The following is a 12,466-nucleotide window of genomic DNA, read 5'->3' as shown; positions in this document are numbered from 1 at the left end:
ACTCGACCATTTTCTGGAACAAGCCAGTACTGGCCACAGCATGGCAAGACCCTCCCCCAAAGGATCAGCACAGGTCCCAGCCACGTGGTGTTCTGAGAAAAAACATAGGAGGGTAGTGCCGCCTGCAGACAGCTCAGAAACAGACAGGGTGAAGGCGAGGAGCTTACAGAACCAGGGGCACAAAAGGGGTGATTGAACTTTCCATTCTGGAGATTAGAGAGCATGGTGAAGCCACTTTCACAGTTAGCCCACCAGCACTGATCAACCTCAGTGAGCTAAACAGTGCCACCAAGTGGAGAATGGAGCCATTATACCAAGCCCTGCCCTCTGTGCCTTCCAGGCACATCTCCACTAGGGCAATCACCCTGAGAATCAGAACAGCGGGATCCTCCCCCAGAAGACCAGCACAAATCCCTTCCATGCACTAAGTCTACTGATCATAGACCTCTGCAAGGTTTCAGCTCCACGGGAAACTAGATCTAGCTTCATTTAGGTTGTTTGTTTGTTTGTTTGTGTTGCTTCTATTTTTTTTTCCCCTTGGATACAGAAAGCCAATTTTTATTTTATTTTTTGTTTTATTATTATTATTTTTTATATATATGCTTTTTTTATTTTTTTATTTTTTATTTTTTATTTTTTAATATATGAAATTTACTGTCAAATTGGTTTCCATAGAACACCCAGTGCTCATCCCAAAAGGTGCCCTCCTCAATACCCATCACCCACCCTGGATTATTTTTTAATTTTTATGTTTTTTCTTCTCTTTTTTTCTTTTTCCTGTAAAGTTTCTCTTAACAAGCAGACAAAAAAACACCTAGAATCTAGCTTCATTTATTTGATTTAAAATTTTTAAATTTTATTATTATTATTTCCCCCAAATGACAAGATGGAGGAATTCACCCTAAAAGAAAGACCAGGAAAACATGATGGCCAGGGATTTAATCAATACAGATATAAGTAAGATGTCTGAATTAGAATTTAAAACAACAATAAGTACTCTATCTAGCTGGGTTTGAAAAAGCATAGAAGACATTAGAGAATCCATATTGCTGAGATAAAAAATAAAAGCTAAAATCTAGTCAGGCCAAAATTAAAAATGCTATAACCAAGATGCAATCTCGGATGGATGCCATGAATGCAATGATGAATGAAGCAGAGCAGCAAATCAGAAATATAGAAGATAAAATTATGGAAAATAATGAAGCTGATAAGAAGAGGGATACAACACTTAGTGAACTCAGTGATTTATTAAAGAGGAATAACATCTGAGTCATAGGAGTTCCAGAAGATGAAGAGAGAGAAAAACAGACAGAAGGTTTATGTGAGCAAATTATAGCTGAAAACTTTCCTAATCTGGGGATGGACACAGACATCAAAATCCAAAAAGCACAGAGAACTCCCATTAAATTAAACAAAATTAACCATCACCAAGGCATATCAGTCAAATTCACAAAATACACAGACAATGAAAGAATCCTGGAAGCAGCAAGGGGGAAAAAGTCCTTAAACTACAGGGAACACTTTGAAAAATTAAATATTACCTAAAGGAGAGAAGAAGATATTTATGAGCAGCACATAACAATTTTAGAGAAGATGGAGGCCAATGATACTTGCCTTAATCAGAGAAATTAACCTGCAGTTCTCTGAAGGGATTTTGCAAATCAGTCTTGTCCCATGCCCAACTCTACCACATACCTAATATTCATATAAAGTTATAGATTTTATAGATTACAATATGGCTCTGAGGAAGGTGAATCCCAACACAGGTAAGCGGTATAAACAGGACCTGATCATAACAACTATTTACTGAGTGCCAACCATGTGCACACTGGGTTCAGGCCTCCAATTCAGACCCTAGCTTGTGCTCTTTGAAGTGCCACTGATGGGAAACATGGCAAGAATCCTTCCCTTCATCACTAACCCCAGGCTAGGAGCATTTGTTTCTCCCGGTTTGAGAAGTGAAGTAGTATTAATCAGATGTCACCTCATTGAAGCCTCTCAGACTTGGTTCAGGTTAGGCTCTTTCTCCACCACCAGGATTTTGCACTCTGTGCTGTTACTAGTCCTGAGTCCATCTCCTTTATGACACCAAGCTACCCCAGGACAGAGGCTGTCTTGCTCATTTCTGTAACTTTAGGGAGGAGCTAGCACATGAGCTGGCATAATACTTACTGAATGACACCACCAGCGAAAGGGCTCTAGACTTTTAAGGAGATAGGAGAACTGAGGTTTAGTCAGTCCCTTGACCCAGGTGTTTCATGTAGGTGATCCCATGGAATCCTCAATAGTACCTAGTGAGGTAGCCATCATCATTTCTGTTTTACAGATAAAGAAACTGAAGATCAGAAGAGGTAGACCTGTCCAAGATCACATAGCTAGGAGGAGATAGGCCTGGACATGCTGCTGGAAACTGAGACAGTGATTTCTTCACATTCCTTCCTTTTACCCCTATTCTCTATGAGTACAACTCTAGACATAGCAAGCCTGATAAAAGAAGGCAAAATTTGGGGACAGGGTGCTACATGCATGGGGCTAATGATGGAAAGATGGTCCCACAGATGTGGGCATTAAATCTCCTCTGACCTCAAAAAGACTAGCCTGTGTCTCTCCCAGGAACACAGACAGCTATGGGAAGGGCTTGGGCACAGATTATGTAGGGCTTTGGGAAGGCTCCTTCTAACTTCTGTAATAGAAGTGCATTTATTTGGGCAGCTCTGTCCCATGCCTAGGCAAAAGGGCCATGTTCAGTCCTCAGTGTCCAGGCACAAGTGAATCTTTACCATTTTTTCCTCTGTTGATGGATCGGACAAAGGATTTGGGGAACCTGCAAGGGAAGGGGTGAAAGAAGGGAAAGGGGCCTATGACAAACCTTGGGCCTTTTGCTCCTGCCTAGAAATGTCACAAAGCACAAACTCAACAGATAGGGCTCCTGGTCCTTTGCTTTGGCCCGGGCCCCACCAGCCCTAGCTTCACTCTGTAAAGACAATTATCTTTCACAGGGGTCATATATCCCAGAGCTCACATAATGGTCCCAAGTACAATTTTTCTGGTCTTTCTGTTAGAATACAGCCTTCCTTATGGTCCCCTTTGGAGGTTAAGTCCCCCCACCAATTATGTTCCTCAAGGGGTGCCTGGAATCTTGTCCCATTCCTCTGGGATGAGGCAGTTGTTGCTCTTGAAATGATTAATCCCTAGGCCCATGGAGGGATCATTCCCTAGGCCCATGAAGGGATCAGCAGCTGCCAAGGATGTCCTACATCTAGAAGCAGCTGCGCCAGTACTGGATAGCTCCTACCAGCCAAAAACTCTCCCTCCAGCTGGCATTTTGTCTCTGAGGCCTCAAAAAACAGGGCTAAGCTTTCTTTTCTTGGAAGGTTCTTTGAAAACAGTAATCCCAGCTCTACTGGTTATAATTCTTCCAGCCTGGGGTTCTCTGATTCAGTCCATGAATCAACAGCCCTAGAGGAGCAGAAAGGAGGTTTGGTTAGAGATGCTGGTCCGCTCAGGCTCCTTGAGGACTGGAGCAAAGTTAGAACTGAAGTTTGGGCTGAAACTGAACCCAGGGATATTGGCAGGGGCTGCCACCCTGGTGCATCTGTTGGTGTTGGCCTAGGTTGGAGCTGTGGGCAAATGCCTTGCCACAGTGCAGGCAGACATAGGGCTTTTCACCCTCTGGGCCACCTGATGGATGAGAAGGTAGGAGCTCTGGCTGAAGCTCTTACCACACTCACTGCAAGTGTAAGGCTTCTGACCTGAGTATGTTGGTGCTGCAGCAAACTTGAACTGTCTACAAAACTCTTGCTGCAACTGGAGTACTTATAGGGCTTCTTGCCTATATGGTAGCATTGGTGTTTAAGGAGCTTGGGGCTGTGGGAGAAGATTTTGTCACATTCTGAACAGGCAAAGGGTCATTCACCCAAGTGGATGTGCTGGTGTTCAGTGCATTGGATGCACTCACTAAAGCCACAGCCACACTCAGAACACTTGAAGGATCATTCTTCATTATGTGTGTATGTTTGTGTCATAGGCAGTCCAAACTGTGAAATTCCTGCCACACTCACAGCAATTATAAGGCTTCTCCCCAGTGTGTGAACATTGGGGCTTGAGCAGATAAGAGCTGTGCCCAAAGCTGTCACTGCACCAGGCAAAGCAGTAAGAGCTTCACACCCGTGTGAGCGCTGGTACTGTAACAGGTTGGAGCTAAAGCTGAAGCTCTTCCTGCAGTCCCCACAACAGTAGGGTTTCTTGCCTGTGTGGGCGCTCTGGCGCTGGATTAGATTGGAACTAACGCCGAGTCTTAGTACATTCAGCATGTACAGGACTTCTCACTGGTATGCTGCCGTTGGTGTTTAACCAAGTCAGATCTGCGGCCAAAAGCCTCCCCACACTCTGGGAATTTGTGGGGCCAGAACCCTGAGTGGGAAACTACGGTGTGGCAAGAGATTGGAGCTCAGACTGAAGCAACAGCCACACGCATGGCAGAGGTATGGTTTCTCGCCGGTGTGTATCTGGTAGTGCTTAACTAAATCTAAGCCACGTTGGAAGCTTTTGCCACACTCCGAACAACACTACAAGGCTTGCCACCCACATGGCTGCTTTGGTGGTGAAGAAGGTCAGGGAGGTACGCTGCGATCAGTCCACACGCCCGGCACCCGAAGGCTTTGGGGAGTGCAGGACAGTTTGTCCTGTCAGAAGCTTCTTCCCTGGGCCAGAGCTCAACCTACATAGGCATTCCAAGTCCAGCAGCATTTCCCAGGCGGCCGGCTATCGCAGCCACACCAGGGAGGGCAGCTCTGGTGGAACAACTCCGCTAAAGAGGGTGAACCTCAGGGTTTCCTTGGGATGTCCAGTTCCCTGCCGCTCCGCCCCGTCTTAGTTCTCCCTTGCCACTTCTGGCGACGTTGACTGCATCGCCGTGAATAAAGCCCCGTTTCCTAAAAACCACCCATTCAGTTCACAAGCACAGCGGCAAGACATTCGGAACCCAGGGAATCCAGCACCGGAAGCGGAAATGCCCAATAGCCCGTGCCGCTCTAGGAAGTGGCAGGGAACGGTCTCGGTAGGTTTAACCCTCTCATTCACTTGACTGAGCAAGAGCTCCCAATCTGCGGCCACTAACAGCAACTTGACCCTTTTGGCCTTGCTCGCGGTCCTGAGTCCGTCAGCACGGACTTCGGTGCCCTGGCCATCACTGTGGGCAGCGAAGCGAGCCGGAAGGAAAAGGGAGGGTCGCTGTGGTGGACACGCGGGGGACGGAATAGCCACGTCACTTGGGGCAGCACGGTACTGAGACTCCATGGTCGGACGTCTGGGTTCTCCAAAAGAACCAGCCCACTGCGAGCCGCCTGAGAGTTTCCCCTCCGTCCTATAACCTAAGCGTACTAAGCAAGGCGCGGACTACATATCCCAACATGCACCGCACACGATTCTTGGGTTCGCACGATTAGATAACCATTACTCTACGTGCCTTCAGCGACTGTCCAGAGGGCCGGGATTGAGAACTACAACTTCCAACTTGCAAAATAACTGCGGCGGCGCTACTTAAAAAGCGTCAGAGAGGAGGTGCGTGGCCACGCCCCTCCTCCAGTTCCGCTCCCTTGGACGGACGGCAAGGAGGGGGGCGGAGCCTTAGGCCTGAGCCAAGATGGCGGCTGCGAAACCGACTCTCACGGACTCGCTCTCGTTCTGCCTCGCGCAGCTCACAGCGGCGGCCGGGGAGGGTCTAGGTGGGGGAAAGGACACAGCTACCAACGAGACACCCTTGGGCCGTGCGCTCTTAGCCCTCCGCACACGCCACGTCAAGGCAGCAGGGGGAATCGAGCGCTTCCGGGCGCGCGGCGGGCTCCGCCCCCTTCTCGCGCTGCTGCGGCGAGCGGCGGCAGCGGGTCCCGCCCCGTCCCAGGCTGGCTCAGGCTCCGCCCCCTCGTCGGTCGAGTCAGCGATTTATGATGGCCCCGCCCCCTCGTCGGGCCCTGCCCCCTCCTCTGCGTCGTCGTCGTCGTCGCCCTCGCCGCCAGCGCGCCTGCGCAAGACCCTGGACTTGGCGCTCAGCATCCTAGCCAACTGCTGTACGGAAGGGGCGTGCCGGACTGAAGTGCGCAGGCTCGGAGGCATTCTCTCTTTGGGTAAGTGCTCCGCCCTCATTTCCTAGAAGGATTCCACTCACAAATCCTTCCTTGTCTGGGCTTGGGCGGAGTCTTGAGTTCTTTGTGTTGTATGCTGGAAGAACACGCCTTTAGACCGTGCAACCTCCCCCCCGGCTCTCAAACCTTCAAGCCTTCCTTATAGATGATACCCAATCGTGACCAGATCAGATAATTACAGCCATTACCTGCGTGTTGGTTGTTGGGCACATCCCTCGAATCCGAGCTACTGGAGACCAAAGGGTTATTTGGTGACTTTTGGGTAATTCTTACCCTCCATTTATGAGGTTTATAGCAGACACTCCATGCCTACTGAGTGGCCCTGTGCAGAGCTCCCATTTGGTGAACTTGAGGTCAGAAGTTGTGGTTTTCTGCCGTGAGCTAGACCGAGAGAACCGAGGCTAGAATTCCTTGTTGTAAAAGTGAATAATAATAGCTACCTTACAAAATTGAAGTAGTGAGAAGCCGAGTACAAACATTGAACGCAGATATTCTAAGACTGGGTACTTTGAGGTATTAAAAACCAGCACAATAAGAACAAATTCTAACAAAAGATCGCAAGCGTTTGTTTACCAGCTAAGTTGGCGCCACCTTGTGGCAATGTGAACACAGTTTACAGAGTGCCTACCGGTTATGAAATTATGCCAGCTTTTTTTTTTTTAATGTTTATTTATTTTTGACAGAGAGAGAGAGAGAGACAGAGCATGAGTGGGGGAGGGGCAGAGAGAGGGAGACACAGAATCCAAAGCAAGTTCCAGGCTCTGAGCTGTCAGCACAGAACCTGACACAGGGCTTGAACTCTTGGACCGTGGGATCATGACCTGAGCTGAAGTCAGACACCCAACCGACTGAGCCACCCAGGCGCCCTGAAATTATGCCAGTTTTGATGAAATCTTAATTTTTTTGTACAAAACTAAAATTTAACATATTTTTAAATTGTATAAAATGCATCTGGACCATAACGTGTTTGACAAGAGGCCTGCCACATTAATAAGTCCTCAATAAATTATAGATCTTGTTATTAGCATATAACTCTCATCATTCAATCACTATTCTGTATTAAAAATTTGTTTTTAACATTTATTTATTTTTGAGACACAGAGTATGAGTGGGGAGAGAGCAGAGAGAGAGGGAGACACAGAATCTGAAGCAGGCTCCAGGCTCTGAGCTGTCAGCACAGAGCCCGATGCAGGGCTCGAACCCATGAACTGTGAGATCATGACCTGAGCCAAAGTCAGACGCTTAACTGACTGAGCCACCCAGGCGCCCCTTTTCTGCATTTTAAATAACTCCTATGTCCGTCCACATTTATTCCTTCTTCTTTCATGTGCCCAGAGACTGGTGCCCATGTGCTGAGCTGTGGTGGTAGCTGACTTGCTTTAAGCCACTGTCCTTTCTCACCTTAACAAGAGTCTCCTTGCCTCTCTCCCTGCCTTACTCTTTTTCCCTATAATCCATTCTCCCCATGGCTACCAGATTGTATCACTTCACTTCTATTCTTAAAACCCTTTGTGGTTCCCAGTGCCCTCATATTCAAGTCCTGCCTGATCCCTTGGGCTGGCATTTGAGGCCCTTCATGAGGGCATAGCACAGACATTGGATCTCACTTCTGGGCCTTTGCAAAGGCTGCTTCCAAACTTGAAATGCCCTGTAGCACCCCCATCCACTATCTTTCTAACAAATACCTACCTATTTAACCTTTCAGATCCAGTAAGTGTCAGCCTCTTCTGGAGGCCTTCCCTGACCCTCTCAGGCCACATTCTTAAGGTCATTAATGAGAGAGACAAGAAGGGGCAGGACCCTCAAGAGACCAAATTATCTTGCAGTGACTATTCTTCAGTGCGTGAAGACAGACAGCATCCAGAACAGAACAGCCCGTGCTCTGGGGAACTTAGCCATGGAACCTGAGAGCTGTGGGGACATCCATTCTGCTGGTGAGAAAGCTATGAGTGTGGAGTTAGCTAGGGCTTGGTGTGGGAGAAGGAGCGTAGGTATCTCCTTGCTCACTCTTTGTACTCCTTTTCCCTCTCCAGGTGCTGTTCCCTTGCTGGTTGAGAGCCTGACAGCCTGCCAGGACTCCCAGTGCCTGCAGAGTGTGGTGCGTGCCCTCCGCAACCTGGCCGACTCACCCCAGCACCGCCTGGCCCTGGCACAGCAGGGAGCAGTACGCCCTCTGGCTGAGCTTCTGGCCGCTGCCCCAGACCCTGCACTGACCTTGGCCCTAGTCCGTGCCCTCTTAGAGCTGAGTCGAGGCTGCTCCCGGGCCTGTGCTGAGCAGCTAAGTCTGGGTGGAGGATTAGGCCCACTGGTCAGTTTGGCCTCCCACCCCAAAAAGGCAGTACGGGAGGCAACTATCTTGATCCTTGCCAACCTGTGTGCCCAGGGCCTTGTACGGCCTGCATTGGGCAATGCTGGGGGTGTGGAAGTACTACTGGGTGAACTCCGGCGGCGCAGGGGACCTAATGGGGCTGGCCCAGCCTCTCAGCAGCCCCTGGTACGAGCCGTGTGCCTGCTGTGCCGGGAGGCCATCAACCGGGCCCGGCTGCGGGATGCTGGTGGTTTGGAGCTGTTGATGGGCCTGCTACGGGACCCTCGTGCCAGTGCCTGGCACCTTCGTGTCGTGGCTGCCCTCGTGGGCTTCCTGTATGATACTGGAGCCCTGGGCCGGCTACAGGCTCTGGGACTTGTACCTCTCTTGGCTGGGCAGCTGTGTGGTGATGCTGGTGATGAGGAAGAAGAGGGAAGAGAAGCTGCTTCCTGGGACTTTCCTGAGGAGCGGACCCCTGAGCGGGCAGAAGCTGGAAGCTTCCGAAGCCTAAGGTGAATCCCCACCTGATTGCTGTGGGTTGAGGACTCTGGCTGTCTTCACTACCCCATTCTATCTCAGTCAACTCTTGTTGACTCTGATTCCTGATTCCTCATTCTCCCCGGACATGACCACTTTCTAGTCATCATTAAACATTCTTTTTCCTGAGTCCATCTTTGGCCTTGGCTCTACGCCAGCACCTCTGAACTTTGGGACCCAGACAGGTTCACTGGACCATTTTTACTTTGTTGTCTGTTCACCCCTCAATAGAATATAAACTCTGGTAGGATGGGGACTTTAGTTTTCTTACTGTTCATGCCCGGTACCTAATACTGGACTTCGTACATAATAGGTATCAGTAATTGCTGACTGAGTTGGGGTATTTTTCCCCATTTCCCTTTCTCTCCTATCCCCCCTGGCCTCATTTCCTCTCCCTGGCTTCAGTCACTTAGTTTTACATGACAGCTCTTTGGCTCTGCTCCTTTGTTGTGGTTCTGGGTTCAGTCTCCCCATTTTCCCCTCTACAGGTCATGGCTGATCTCTGAAGGCTACGCCGCAGGCCCGGGAGACATCTCTCCTGACTGGTCCCCTGAGCGATGTCCCCCACCTCCACCGCCACCGGAGCCAGCTGAGCCAACCAGCCCCACCCTGGGCCCAGCTTCACTGCGGACGCCTCGCACACTGCGCACACCTGGCCGCAGCCCTGCCGCCACCTCTGAGGAGCCTTGGGGCCGCGAGGGGCCAGCGCTGCTGCTACTGTCGCGCTTCTCCCAGGCTCCCGACCCAAGTGGGGCATTGGTGACCAGCCCAGCCCTATGTGGCCTGCTGGCCTATGTGACGGGCTCACCGGGTCCACCGAGCCCACGTGCACTGCGCATCCTGGCACGCCTTACCTGCAACCCTGCCTGTCTCGAGGCCTTTGTGCGCAGCTATGGTGCTGCACTGCTGCGTGCCTGGCTTGTGTTAGGTGTTGCCCCGGATGATTGGCCCACGCTGCGTGCCCGCCCAGTTCGACGCCAGCACCGGGAGCTGGGTGTGTCCCCCATAAGAGGCCCCATCCCCCTCTGGTTCTGGACTGAGAACCTCACTCTGCTGTTCATAGCTTTCTCACTGCCCTGCCCAGCCCACCATCCAACCTCAGTCACCAGGTGGGAAGAGGGAGGGACTCCCAGCATGCAAAGTTCCGCTCCATCCTCTGCCCAAGTCTTGGGGCCTGTGTACCCCAACACCAGGCTTGGTCCTAACAACTTAGAATCATGTTTGTCTGTATTTCATTACCCAATATGCTCTTGGTTCTGCACTATCCTGATTGCCTTCCCACTGGGCACACTGAGTTAGAAAACTCTGGCTCAGGCACCATATCCTCCTAGCCCCCCCACCAATCCCAACACTGCCAGGGACTGCCCTGTCTTCTGTGTCTTGACTGCAGATTATGAGTCCTTTAGAACCCAGATGTACGTACGCCCTGACTATCACACTTTGTTCTTGCCCTTGATCTTCAGTTCCTAGCATCTGGACCCTTTCCCTCTAGGGCCTGCAGTCCTACCCCCTTCCATGCCGTGAGGTTTTAGCCTCATTCCTTTGAAGGACCCAGAGTTGGGACATCAACTCCCAACCTGACTTGCTCTGCCCATCTCTGCAGGTGAGATGCTGCTGCAGAACCTGACTGTGCAGGCTGAATCACCCTTTGGAGTGGGCGCCCTCACTCATCTGCTGCTCTCAGGAAGCCCTGAGGACCGCGTGGCCTGTGCACTGACCCTGCCCTTCATCTGTCGGTGAGGGGGATGTGGGTGCCTCATAGGGATCAGGGGAGCAAGGTTGCCATTCCCTAATGCCACCATTTTTCACCTTCTGAAAGATTCCCTTTCTTCCCAAAGGAAGCCCTCTCTGTGGCGCCGGCTACTTCTGGACCAGGGCGGCCTCCGGCTCCTCCTCTCAGCACTAACTCGGCCAGCTCCACATCCACTCTTCCTCTTCTTTGCTGCGGACTCCCTTTCCTGCCTCCAAGGCCTGGTGTCTCCCACTGTGAGCCCAGCCCTCCCACCTACAATCCCTTTGGATCTAGATGCCCCCTCCCCTTGCCTTTATGAACATCTGCTGGGCCCAGCCCCCATCCCAGCCCCTGACCTTCATTTCCTACTGGACTCAGGCCTACGGCTCCCTGCCCAGCGAGCTGCCTCAGCTACTGCCTCCCCTTTCTTCCGGGCCCTGCTAGCTGGCAGCTTTGCCGAAGCCCAGATGGACCTGGTGCCACTTCGAGGCCTGTCACCCAGTGCAGCCTGGCCTATCCTGCATCACTTGCATGGCTGCCGGGGCTGTGGCGCTACACTGGGGCCTGTTCCCCCACCAGGCCAGCCCCTGCTGGGCTCAGAGGCTGAGGAGGCACTGGAGGCTGCTGGCCGTTTTTTGCTCCCTGGGCTGGAGGAGGAGCTGGAAGAGGCTGTGGGCCACATCCACCTGGGACCCCATGGTGGCCCAGAGTCAGTGGGTGAAGTATTCCGCCTGGGCCGGCCCCGATTGGTTGCCCATTGTGCCCGCTGGGCTCTGGGGCCAGGGCAGTGCCCTCGGAAACGGGCCTTGGCCTTAGTGGGGCTTGTGGAGGCAGCAGGCGAGGAGGCAGGGCCGCTGACTGAGGCTTTACTGGCTGTGGTAATGGGGGTTGAATTCGGGGGCAAGGGTTCCAGCTTAGACTGTTGATGTCCCCTGGGAGGGGATCCAAGGATGAGTTGGCTATGAAGGAGGACTCCCTCAGAGCAGCATAAGAGGAAGCTGAGCAGAAGTCACCATTGAGGACCGATGAGAGAATGGAGCTGTACCCCAGGATGATGGTCTGAAGACGCCAGGGTCTGAGTGTGGGACCCACAGATGAAGAACGGCCCAGGGCTCCAGGCACCTGGCCTGGGCCAGCCTTCCAGAGTTGAGATTAAAAACTTTGGAATTGGATACCCCTATTGTGTGGTGTCTCTGCTTACTTTCCTGTGGGAGTCCCCCCACTCCCTTCACCCATCAAACAGGGTCTTGTCCAAGTTGATGTGTCTCAACACAGGCCACCCTTGGCATGTAGGAGTTTAATAAGTAATTATGCAGTGGTTCCTGGAGTCCTGGGATAGAGTAGAGTACTGGGAGAAGCCTGCTTTCTGCTTATGCAACTTCATTGCTCAGGTATCCAGCTAGACATACAGACTTTGGTTAGTGTCTTTTGAAGGGGCTGGGCTGAGGAAATGTGAGTGTGGGGATGTATGTCCAAGGCCTTGGCATTACTGTTTCCTGAGTGACCTTTGCTCATCTTGGGTCTTCAGTCTCTGTGTCTGTTTTCATCTCTTGGACGAAGTGTCCTTCTGCTATTAGCCTGAAGGAAGACCTCTATGTTCCTAGAGTCCCCAAACCCCTGTCTTAGTTTTGCTCAGAGAGGGCCAGAGCTCCGAGTTGTATTCAGCTTATGTTGCACTGTGTATGATCTCTCAAGGCAGGATCTACATCACCAGGATCCCAGATCACTAAACCACTCAGGTGGCAG

The 12,466-nt window shown here is 51.3% G+C and overlaps 1 protein-coding gene and 1 pseudogene across 3 annotated transcripts; one reads left to right on the top strand and one right to left on the bottom strand.

Annotated features, from left to right (window-relative positions):
* Positions 1-4,002: 4,002 nt before the first annotated feature.
* LOC102962883 lies at positions 4,003-5,151 on the bottom strand (annotated as a pseudogene).
* Positions 5,152-5,608: 457 nt separating this feature from the next.
* Positions 5,609-11,892, top strand: ARMC5 (armadillo repeat containing 5). 3 transcript variants are annotated; one of them, XM_007094182.3, is made up of 6 exons: positions 5,609-6,125; positions 7,970-8,077; positions 8,177-8,963; positions 9,477-9,982; positions 10,592-10,724; positions 10,827-11,892. In XM_007094182.3, the coding sequence occupies exons 1-6, from the start codon at positions 5,645-5,647 to the stop codon at positions 11,644-11,646; spliced, it is 2,835 nt and encodes a 944-aa protein (XP_007094244.2). In that variant the 5' UTR covers positions 5,609-5,644; the 3' UTR covers positions 11,647-11,892. The 3 variants fall into 3 exon arrangements, with proteins under 3 accessions (XP_007094244.2, XP_042828087.1, XP_042828088.1); XM_042972154.1 differs by lacking the exon at positions 5,609-6,125 and adding an exon at positions 6,190-6,405; XM_042972153.1 differs by lacking the exon at positions 7,970-8,077.
* The last annotated feature ends 574 nt before the right edge of the window (positions 11,893-12,466 follow it).

The sequence above is a fragment of the Panthera tigris genome, chromosome E3 (assembly GCF_018350195.1).
Source record: "Panthera tigris isolate Pti1 chromosome E3, P.tigris_Pti1_mat1.1, whole genome shotgun sequence".
NCBI classification, from domain to species: Eukaryota; Metazoa; Chordata; class Mammalia; order Carnivora; family Felidae; genus Panthera; species Panthera tigris.
This window is presented reverse-complemented; position numbering and strand designations above follow the sequence as displayed.